General features: G+C 33.6%; 1 protein-coding gene across 4 annotated transcripts in view; it reads right to left on the bottom strand.

Annotated features, from left to right (window-relative positions):
- Positions 1 to 12,633, bottom strand: part of GPHN (gephyrin) — a 612,413-nt gene that overhangs the window by 77,043 nt on the left and 522,737 nt on the right. For all 4 annotated transcript variants that reach the window (XM_081290454.1, XM_081290455.1, XM_081290456.1 and 1 more), the window contains 4 exons: positions 10,742 to 10,797; positions 6,304 to 6,423; positions 4,696 to 4,754; positions 3,383 to 3,536 (listed from right to left, as the gene is read on the bottom strand). In XM_081290454.1, the coding sequence (XP_081146580.1) occupies positions 3,383 to 3,536; positions 4,696 to 4,754; positions 6,304 to 6,423; positions 10,742 to 10,797 (389 nt within the window). The remainder of the gene's footprint in view (positions 1 to 3,382; positions 3,537 to 4,695; positions 4,755 to 6,303; positions 6,424 to 10,741; positions 10,798 to 12,633) is intronic.

Raw genomic sequence — 12,633 nt, 5'->3', positions numbered from 1 at the left:
GGTATATAAAGAATTCAAAAAGCCTTTATACACCTTAATCTCTAGGGTATATAAAGAACTCCCCCAAACAAATAACCCAATCAATAAATGGGCCAAGCAACTGAACAGACACTTCTCAGAAGAGGATATACAATCAATCAACAAATATATGAAAAAATGTTCATTATCGCTAGCAATCAGAGAAATGCATATCAAAACTACTCTAAGATATCATCTCACTACAGTCAGAATGGCAGCTATTAAGAATACAAAGAGGGCTGGGATTGTGGTTCAGTGGTACAGTGCTCGTCTAGCATGTGTGAGGCCCTGGGTTCGCTCCTCAGTGCCACATAAAAATAAATAAATAAAGGTATTGTGTCCAACTACTTCTAAAAAATAAATATCAAAGAATACAAAGAACAGTAAGTGTTGGCAAGGATATAGGGAAAAAGACATACTCATAGGTTGCTCTTAGGACTGCAAATTGATGCAACCAATATGGAAAGCAGTATGAAGATTCCTTGGAAAACTGGGAATGGAACCACCATTTGGCCCAGCTATACCTCTCCTTGGTCAATACCCAAAGGACTTAAAAACAGCTTTCTACAGGAGCACAGCCACATCTATGTTTATAGCAGCACAATTCACAATAGCTAAATTATGGAACCAACCAGATGCCCTTCAGTAGATGAATGGATTAAAAAATGTGGTACATGTACACAATAGAATATTACTAAGCAATAAAAGAGAATAAAATTATGGCATTTGTAGGTAAATGGATGGAGTTGGAGAAGATAATGCTAAGTGAAATTAGCCAATCTCAAAAAACCAAATGCCAAATGTTTTCCTTTGATATAAGGAGGCTGATTCATAGTGGGGTAGGGAGGTGAAGCATGGGAGGAATAGACGAACTCTAGATAGGGCAAAGGGGTGGGAGGGGATGGGAGGGGGCATGGGGTTAGAAATGATGGTGGAATAAGATGGACATTATTACCAAAGTACACGTTTGAAGACAGTAATGGTGTAAATATACTTTGTACACAACCAGAGATATAAAAAATTGTGCTCTATATGTGTAATATGAATTGTAATGCAGTCTCTGTCATATATAACAAATTAGAATAAAAAAATTAAAAAATATATAATTTATTTACATCTTGTCAGTCAGATTGATTTTTTCAGTGCTGGGGATCAAACCCAAGGCCTCACAAATCCTGGGCATGGGTCTACCATTGAGGTCTTGATGCTAACTCTCTAGTCCTCCAGCTGAATGTTCAATTAGAGAATTCCTTTGTGGACATTCTGGCATGTAATAGATTCTTGATATATATTCATTGAACAAATGTGTGAGATTGGGAATACATGTCCATATCACAAGGTCTCTGGTTTAATTCCTAGATCCTTGATCCACTTTGAGTTGAGTTTTGTGCATGGTGAAAGACAGAGGTTCAATTTCATTTTATTACATGTTGATTTCCAGTTTTCCCTGCACCATTTGTTGAAGAGGCTATCTTTTCTCCAATGTATGTTTTTGGCACCTTTGTCTAATATAAGATATCTGAAGTTATGTGGGTTAGTCTCTGTGTTCTCTATTCTGTACCATTGGTCTACAGGTCTGTTTTGGTGCCAATACCATGCTGTTTTTGTTACAATTGCTCTTTTAATATGATAGTTTGTTGAAATCAATAAATATCTAAACAGGATACACTGTATTAGAACTGATAAGTTTATTTCCCTAATTTTGAAATAATTCCTTCATTCTTAACAAGGTTATACATTTACAGTATATTGGGCAGGTTCCAAAACTGCACAGCTTATTTTCCCTTAGCTTTTGAAACAAAGAGGGTTACACCTCTGAGGTACATTCCTAATTTTTTTTTTTTTTTTAAATCTTGAGCCAACATCTCACTAAGTTGTAGAGGCTGGCCTTGAACTTGTGATCCTCCTGCCTCAAACTCCTGAATAGCTGAAATTACAGATGTTGTGCCATGAACCTGGTTACTTAGACAACTTGTACAATGTTCTTATGCTGCCTTAAGCAATTGTCCTGCTCACCAATATATCACATTGGATTTGAGAAGTAGATCATACATATCAAGGGAAATCAGGACCAATACTTAAGGGGAGCTTGCACTGTGACTAGCAAAATTATGTAGTCTTATCACATTAATAGATAAGTGCAAAACTTTTTGGTCTCCCCAAAAATAAATAATTTTTTTTTCCTGTTATTGTTTTCTGGGTATCTGAGGATCTCAAGCATTCAGAAGAGACTACACTATGCTTTATTTATCTCTTTAATCACCAATTTCCAGTGTAGTGCCTGATATAAAAGTACCCAGTAAACATTTATTGAAATAAACTACGTGGTCATGGAGAGTCATAACAATAGCTAATTTTGAATAAGACTTGGGGAGAAATGTTGAGCAATATGGAACCAGAGATTGCAGAATTTAGAAGCAAATTTATTTCTGTTAAATATATGTCATGTTAAATATAGTGCTAGTTGGTTTTAGAGATCAAAATCAAAACTATACAGATTAAAATGAAAACAATGTTTATTTTGGATCAATCAATAGTTTTAGGGAATAACTAGTGCTACTATTTGGGGAATAATCAAATTTGGAATGTTGATTTAGGTCTCCATTAGTAAAACCAAAGATTGTATTCTTTCTTTTGCCCTAACCAAAAGAACTATAAGGGTCATAGAGAGACCTTAAAATTTTTCATTTGCATGACTTCAAGAATTTAAAAATAATTCTAATAAAGGGCTACTACTTTCAGAATAAAGTTAGCGATTTTAAAATTTTGGTCCATTAAGAGGAGCATGCCACTAGAGATGCTATCGATAGAGAAAAACAAATAAACAGTATAATCAATCTCCTATTGGTGATCAAAGATTACATGGAACTTTAACAAGAAAACTGTTTAGCCACAGTATTCTAATTCATTGATTTATTTTCCACACAGAGGTGGCCTATCATTTCAGCAAAAGGATAGACACAAGTCATTGTCTAAATAGACTAAGTACTGAGTATGCACAGTTTGGTATCTGTAGCTTGCAGCTAACATTCTTTGTTTATGTGTACTGAATATGTGGAAATGCCATTGGTTGCAATATTTCATTCTAATAAATGGAAGGAAATATTTCTTAACCTGTAATTACTAGTGCTTTCTTCTTATCTTTACCCAAATTATCCTAAGGCCAACTGATTATTTCCCTCTTACCAGAATGTGATGTCACTGGTAAGATACATGATCTACAGTGTTCTATTTATAACACAGAACAGGTGTCAGAAATGGCCTTGAAAACCCTCCCATAATATAAAAAAATCTATATAAATAAAAAATATATATATAATACACACACACACACACACACATATATATATATAATTTTTTTTACCTCATTTCCTGTTGACATGACTGCAACCACTGGAAATTTATTAACTTCAACTTCTGTGACACCTACAGTTGCTAGAAGACCAATCTCTGAAGGGCCCATGTGGGTTCCTTTGGCCAAAACGCATTCCCCTCTTTTAATATCATGGCCGATGGGTCTGAAAAATCAAAACAGATCCATAAGTAGTATGACTAAGAATAAAATTTTCTCAGCTCAGAGGGAAACTTTAGTGTCAAAGAAGAAAGAATCTTAGGGGACAAAATATTCAGAAATGAGGCAGGAAAAAAACAATGAACAGATTCTAAAAACTGTATGCTTTTTAATTTTAAAAGTTAACACAACAGAAGACAGAAATAAGATTTTTATCTATTTCTGCTAAACAGAAATTTTACTTCATTTATGAAAATTATTTTACAGATTGCTTTGTAATATACTATTGTTAAAAATGTCAATTGCAAACTTTCTCTGGTATAAGGCAAAGATTTATATAAAAATATCTAACGGCATTAATAGAGCTAGAGAGCTGTTTAACTTTGTGATGAGACTACACAAAGAGGTTATAGTGATAGAAGTAATTTCCATTAGGATCACTTAAGTTGGTCTTGATCTGAGGTGACAGAGGTCTCAGTTAAGTTGCTGAGGGTGGCTTGAACTTGTGATCTTCCTGCCACAACCTCCCAAGTTGCTAGAATTATAGGCATCTGCCACTGTGCCTGTTTTGATTATTTCATTTTTTAAAATATTGTATTTTTTAGTTGTAGTTGGATACAATTACTTATTTATTTATTTATTTTTATGTGGTGCTGAGAATTTAACCCAGGGCCTCACACATGCTAGGTGAGCGCTCTACCGCTGAGCCACAACCCCAGCCCTTGATTATTTCATTTTTAAGGGTAGTTAGTGGAGGATGTGCTATCAGACAATTATGTGAATACCCAGGTCTGGGATTAACTGTGTTACTACAAATTTCTAGATAATCCAGGGGTGGGGCTGAGTATTTATGGATTATCTAGGGGTAGAATTAAATGTGGATTATGTATGCTTATGATGACTTTACCTTCTCATGTTGGTTTTGATTATTTCATTCACCTTTATCATCTTCATTAAAAAGTAGGCAGGGAAGATGTTGGATTTAGAATTCAGACAATTAATTTTGCTTCTTGTTAAAGCTTGAAAGCAAACTATTATAAATCCATAGCTTTAGCAATTATGGCTAATTGCTATAGCTATGAACATGTAATAGTTATATGCTCTCCTGAGTTTATGATCGTGTAGAAATCAAAGTTGGCTATATATTCTGTCTATAATGAATTTACCTGATATCTTGGCCTGGTCGAGCCTGCACCAGAATTCGCACTTCAAGTTCTTCAGTACCCTATAATAAAAGCAGGTCTTATAATTTCAAATAGAACAATCTAACAAAATTTCAGTAGAATTAAGTTTCTTTGACTTTTGTCATCAGATAGACCCGGAATATGTATAATTACAGAGAAACACAAAACAATCTGCTAACTCTTTGAAAATACTATGAATTTCTTATATAGGTTCCTAAAAATTTAGTAGTTTGGTGTCAATAAATAAATAAACATTCTCTATAATTTTCATGCTTCTAAAAATATATCAATTCAAATATTGAATCTTACTTGTGAGTAGCATTTTCAAGGGTTGAATATGTAAATATGTGCATATATATGCATATACTTATATACATATATGTGTATGTATATGATGTATGCCTACCCTAATACGTAAAATGAAGATGCATAAAGGAAATCTCTCCCTCTTCAGTTCCCATGAATCACCAATTCAAACCATGTTAAGGTTCCCAACATCTGCAGAAATTTCAGTGAAGGACTTAAAGTTTGCCTGAGAGTAGATTTCTATAAACTAATAGTGATCATTGATTTTATATTTATTGGCTGTGAATAATATCGTGATATTGAAACTATGTCCTGTCATCTGGCAGTCTAAGGATGCATATGTCCTGGGTTTCAATGGTCTTCTGGCTTCCCTGATGCAAATAAATCCCTGTGTGGACAGCTTTAACAGCAGGCACTGTGATGTATACGCCAGGAGTTGAATTTTATAAGCTGTGCATGTGGGAAGGTGATTAAAAAGAAAATCTCCAGAAAAGTGGCTCTCAGCAAGACTGAATTTTACTATCTCACCAATCTAGGAGAATATATATCTATTTTTAACCTCTGCTTAAAAAATAAGATATCTTAAACTTCTTCACAAAACAAGTAAGATTGCCAGTCATTAAAACCTCACATGAATCTTCCCTATCTGTATCAGTGGCTGATAATTTGGCTTCAATAATTGCCACTAATTTCAGTGAGAAAAAGGCCTGCTTAGAACACAAAACATCCAAGCATCCTTTATTTGAGAAAATGGGTGGGGGGGGATTTGAAACTAATATATATTCAATATTTCTAGGCTGTCTTTTTGATAGTATAACTTTTTCCTGAACTGAAGAAAATCAAAGGAGAAAGGGTCATTTGGTTGAAATGTTTGGCTTAGTGTAATATTCAAGAACTTGCCCAAGGGTTCCTAGTTGAATTCTTCCTTATTAAATTCTGATTTCATGAACTCCATCACTCACATTTTACAAAAGCTGGTTTCAATGACACCCTTCTCAGCTGCAAGGCACGTCAACTGTTAAAATCACTATTTTTTTCCTTGTTTGCACGTGAAACTTCTTCAGTAACTCATGTTTCATATTTAGCTATAACAATAGCATAAAAGAACCCTCCTATGACAAAAGATTGATTTTTGAATGTTAAAGCAATTTCTTATTTATTGGAGACCCAAACATTACATAACCCCTCAAACTAGATTAACCTCATCAACATTGCAAAAAATGGGTTGTGACTTCTTATATTGCTTTAGGAACAGTAACATGATAAGACCTGGTGCTTACGTACATCATCTGATTCCCTGATAAGTTCAGTATCTTCCACTTGCACTACTGCATCAGCACCGCAGGGGATTGGAGCACCTGTTGTAACTCTCATAACTTGTCCTGGCATTACTGTCTGAGTTGGCTGGAAATACAAATATGAAATAGACTGTTGATTATCTTGTTGTTGCAAAGGAAAATATGCAGGGAATGTAACATTTTCAGATACAAACTATGAAAAAAAGTCTTATAGTGTTATTTATTTTGGGCCAATGTAATAGATCTTATCTACAAACAGGTATGCTCACACCCAAGCTGACTTATAGATACTTTAAGGTAAAAACTATTAGATATCTTTCTTTGCACCCTGTTCTCCTCTTGAAGAACTGTCATATTTGCCACTATTGTTTCTCATTCAATAATGTGAACCTTCTTAATGTAAGTGATTTGACAATCTGTAAGAAAAAAAAGTAGGCCATATGATATGAACAATACTGAAATCCTAGCACCTTTGTAATGTCATAAACTTTTCATGTTTGACAAATGCAGTACTTTATTATCTAAACTTCCTGGCTAAATAAAGGCAAGTCAGAAAAGCATTTTAATTATTGATCTAGAAAACTTTCCAAAATATATTACTTCACTTAATTAATACTAAACATCTGACAAAAGTAATAACATCATTTAAAAATGACCCAGTGTTTGTAATGATCTGTATTAAACATTATTTTTTAAATTTAAAAATAAGAGTTCTCATTTGGTTGGTATAAGAGATAGGACCTGCCCTGCTAACTTCTCACTGCATGAAGAAAAGCATATTTCTGTATGATTCATCTGATAGACTTGATCAGACTTTAGGAAAATCACTTGTCTGAGGCTATGATTTAGGTCAGATTTGGAAAAATGAATGCTTCAAATTTCCCCTAAAAGAAAATCCTCAGACAATATGAATTTAAAAGATACCTTTTTAAAGACATCTGTTTAATAAGTATTTAAAATGTTAAGTCATTATAACAAGAATATACTTATTGAACTATATGCTTAAAAATGGTTAAACAGGACTTTTAATGTAATGTGTTTTTAACACATGCACAAATCTCTCCTTCTCCCTCTCTCTCTCATTCACATACATAAAACTTAGGGATTGATTAAAGAAAAATACCCCACCTCACCACTGAAAGTACAATCAAAGTAAAATTAGATATTTATTTGTTAGAAAAGCTTTAAAAACCTCTCTATAATATCATTGTCATAAACTATGCCACCAATTACTAGTGTTTATTGAACTCATTGTTTATGCTAGGTATAGTATTAAATGTATTATATATTTTAGAACATAAAATCTATAAAGGCAGAGATTTCTTTCACTTTCTGTTTGCCTCTCCTGATGACATCATCTTATAACTTCTGCTGTGGTCTAAAGGGCTGAACTTGATGGGTTGTTTTAACCAGGTTCACATCACTTTGGCATCTGTCTAGATTCAGCCAATGGGAGATGCTAACAAGAGATTAGAGGGTAGAAGAGAGAGACAAGCAGGGTTTTCATTTCCTTTGTACTTTTCCTGCTGGGCTATAGTTTGGTAATGATTAGGGCACCTCTACTCAGTGAGAGCCACAGCCCCTTTGGGTGGTCCTGTTCCATAGCTATGAATCTCTGGAAGTTCAGGTAGCACTATTTCACTTACTCTTTCAGATCTTGAGGTGGTAAAAGAACCTTACTGCTGTTAACACCAAGGTGCTTACTTCCCTTTGCTGGGTTCCCTTATCCTTATCCATATTTTGGAAATAGTTCCTGCATTAATCTTCTTTAACCTCCCCTTTTCCAGACATATTGCTTTATCATCCTAAGGCTTATAAGTGTCTAGCACATAATAGGTCATCAAATTTATTTCTAGATTGAATGAATACTCAATATTTTATTATCACAATTGCATGAAGTATGTGCCTGGTTTCTTGGCTTACAATTCCATTTTTCTCCCTGTTTCTCTTTCACAGTCTTGGAGAAAGAGCTGCTTGGGATCAGATCTGGCATTAAGTTATGTAACTTAGATCCTTTTATTCTTTATTTGAACAAAAGACATTCTAGGATTATTCAGAATTATTACATTTTAATGTAATTTTCCACCAAAATAATGCATAGAATTTAAAATGAAAAGTTGAGGGTCCATCGTTTTTTAAAAATTATGTTATTCAATTCCAGATACCACATATTGTTTGGGGCATCTCTTAATCCACTATACATAACTATTTTGTGGTACAGTATTTTTTTGATGAAAAAGAATTTAAAATTTTCATATAATATGTGTTTTTTTTTTTTTAGAAGAGGGATTACTGCCAAATTATCTTCTGAGGTTTTGGAAAAATGGCATTTAAAATAGGCCTAAAGAAACTCTTGGTGGAAATTGAATTCTTAAGTGGATTTCAGGGTAGTTGCTGCTGAAACTGAACTTTGTTAACCTATATCTTTGCCTCAAAGTAGTCAGATTCAATGTGCTGTATTCTGGAAATTTTCTTAAAGTTTTATTGTGTTTTGGCCTCTAATTTTCTTTATTCTTGGCTTAAAACAACTCTTATGTTTTTTCTGTGATTAAGAATAAAAACATTGGCTTTTATCTTAGATCAGCAATTCTAAATGGTAGGTCAAGGATTCCTACCAGATGACATATATTAACCCCATCTTAAAGATACTGGATATATAAAAAACATTTATATATTCACTTAGGTAGACAATATAAACAGCAATTGAATGAAGTCAGTTAAAATGGTACATTCCAGCAATATATGCAATATTTCCCAATGATTATTAAGGTTAGCAGTTATTCTCTCCTTATTTTTATTTTTATATGCTTTGTATAAATGTAAACATGGTTTAAATATGACTTTTCCTTAATGAAAGTACTGAGTTTGATTTTTTGAGCTTTGTTTAAAGATAGCACTTTATAATCACACAATTGTGCTAATCAATGGGCCCAAACTATAAGTGATTTAAGGTCAAGTATTTTAGTACATTAAGAAATCATTTTATAAAATCACTGTCTCATTGTATATATGGCATTCCAATGGTCAAGTTTAAGTACTTTCAGTAGGTGAGCAGTTTGGCTCTTGCAAGTTCTCTGAGTTTGCTATAAAGTATGTGTGACACATTGATTATAGATAAAGGACATTATAGATAATTTAAAGAGAAACACACTTTGAGTAGGGTTTTTATTTTTTTCTTGTAAAAGTTTTATAAGAACTTATAAGCAGTTTTATAGTTCTTTTCTTCTAGGTCTCTAGCATAGTTGGCGGTCTTAACTACTAGTTTAATAAGGTTTAAGAGGTTCAGAAGGCCCCTAATATGCTGTTATGGCTACCACAAATAATATGCAGTTTCATAAGCATTCCATGTAACTATTTTTTAAATTCACCTCTGGATCGTTGACTCATGCTGTTCTCTCTGCCTAGAATCCCCCTTTCTCATTTCTGCTTTTGCAGAACTCTAATAAAGTTCTAATTCCATCTCTCTACCCTGCTTATGCTGAAGTGCTCAACTTCGGTTTTGTGGTCCATTGAACTTGAGTGATACCATTACCTTAACACTTAATATATTCTCTTACATTTAGTTGTATATGGTCTATTCATAATATGAGTAGCAATTATGTATTAATGTATTCTTATCTCCAGAACCTAGCAGCAGGTATACACACACATAGTGTCCTTGATAAATGATGGATGGATTTAACTAAAGATTAGGCAAGTATTCCTTGAATAATTCCTGCTCTGTGGACTTATTATAAAAATGATTTCTTTAGATGTCCACTGGTGATGGAAATAGGTACTAAGAAGTAAAATAAATTGAGATTCACAAGGTAAGTCATTTATAAAAAAGAATCAAGCCTAGCTATTCTTTTATTTGCAAAATGGTCATAGGGACTATAGTCAGCTGTATGCAACATGTCAAAGGTCTTATAACTATAGTACCAGGCTTAGCTGGGGTTGTGGCTCAGCAATAGACTGCTTAGCTTCCTCCTCCTAGGCTAGGATACTCAACCACTAATATAAAGCACTCATGCACTTTCATATGTATCAACAATAGGAGAGGTTAAGGAAATACACAGAAAGATGATGCCAATAATAGTGACCCTAGTTTCCTTATTATAGCATCCATGCATTGAGGAGATCCAGTTCTAACCAGAAAAATCAGTATTTTTACAGGAAGAAAGAATCACTCAATAACAGGGCTAGAAAATGCTTGAGGAGCAGTCTCTGGGGGATATATCAAAATTCTGCCATATATTATTAAATGAGGATTCTCTAAGAGAGACTTATTTTGGTTTTCCAGGTTACCATTCTTTCAACTCTTTGATAGTCTTTTGAGTAATCCTTCTCTAAGATCTTTCACAATGCTCATAGGAGTTTAGAATTAGAGCCCCCAAACTTATAAAGCTGAAATCACAAGTGTTTTTCAGGTCTATAAATCTTACCTGTTCACCAGCTTGGGATTCCCCAATGATGAAACGATCTCCTGGGCCATCAGCAGCTAAGAGATGGAACAGAGTCAAAAATAAACATCAGTATGGACCTATATCAAGGAAAAATAACCTAGATTTGGGGTTCTAAAATTTCACTCAGATTATGTGATAAAGTTTCAGTAAAGTGGGATATATTTCTGATTTCCTAGACTAGATAATGGCTTTGTTCTTACTGGTTTGATTTTTTTAAGTCTTCAACTCCCAAATACCAATAGAAGTGGTCCTACTTGTGTCTTTTCTTGGTGTCACAGATTCTTCCTGTCACCTCAATTTCCATACTTGTGGTTTTTCCAATAGGTGGTTCTTGTAGCTTATTATTCTAAATAAAGAATCAATCACAGGACTGGAAAATGCTTGAGGGGCAGTCCTGAATACCACCTTATCCATGTGCATGTATTTGTGATAGGTATGTGCATACTAATGGATATCTATGTGAATCTTAACACTTAACATATCATACTTTTCCATCTTTCTATAAATTTATTTTCATTTTTATTTTAAACATCAGAAATTTATTGGTTTCTCAAAACATTATATTGATCTTGACATATCATATATCATACATTTGTTTCAAATGGGATATGAATTCTTATTATTCCCCCATGTACAGATTGCAGGATCATGTTGATTATACAGCCATGTTTATACATACTGCCAAACAAGTGTCTGTTATAATTTATTTTTTATCTATTATTCTTGTCTTCATAATAACCAAGTGAAGTAGGATGAATATATGTTCCTTTCTTCATTCTACAGCTGAAGGAAATCACTTACAAAATGAAGGAATTCAGACAGAAAAGATTTAAGTACCTAAAATAAATTCTGGTCAGTGGTAGATGTAATACTAACATTCAGCTCTTAATTCCTAGCACAGTATTTTTAAAAATTATGCATCAGAAATTATGTTACTTCTGAACCAGAATACATAGGTGGTACTGCATCACATTTTCCACTGCACATTTATTTATTTATTGTAGTGCTAGAGAGTAAACCCTGAGCTTTGCTCATGCTAGCAAACATTCTAATACTGACCTATACTCCCAACCCTGGCTATTTATTTTTAAATTGGAAAATTGGAAAAGACATTTCCAGAATTGGGTGGAAAAAACTTCTCACCCAATCTTTTTCTCCTTGCTACATACAGTATAGTAGTGGTTGGATGAAAAAAATATTACTGGAAAACTCAGAAGGGTTTTACTGACATATCATTTGGGCTTCAGACCAATAATACTGGCAAGGAAGTGCCTATCTAATGAGTTTTATGATCATGACCTTACCTCTATGTCATCTGTGTGTAGCAAGAGTTTGGGATACATATATAGAAAACATAACATCTTATGTATGAATATTTTAATTGTATTTGCAATAACACTGATAGATAATAAGTCAATTTGTCTTAAAAACATGACATTGTTTGTTCTTATAACTATAAAGTAGAATTTTTTCTAAAATTTTAAATAAAATACTACACATAATAAGGGTTTTGTACAGATAACTTTGGTTAACTTGATGGGGATAGGGATAAAAATTAAGATTCTTGTATTTTCTTGAAATCCTGTTATGTTTTAGGTGCTCATTATTATATTATAAGAGTGATGCTATTTTTTTTCCTTTGGTACCAGGGATTATTAACTCAGGGGTACTTGACCACTGAGCTACATTCCCAGCCCTATTTTGTATCTGATTTAGAGACAGGGTCTCATTAAGTTGCTTAGTGCCTTGCTTTTTGCTGAGGCTGGCTTTGAACTTGCGATCCTTCTGTCTCAGCTTCCCAAGCTACTGGGATTATAGGAATGTGCCTTGTGACTGGCCTATGATGCTATTTTTATTGTGTCATTTTCATG

This window comes from Spermophilus citellus (genome assembly GCF_964194105.1).
Source record: "Spermophilus citellus genome assembly, chromosome: 4".
Lineage (NCBI taxonomy): Eukaryota > Metazoa > Chordata > Mammalia > Rodentia > Sciuridae > Spermophilus > Spermophilus citellus.
This window is presented reverse-complemented; position numbering and strand designations above follow the sequence as displayed.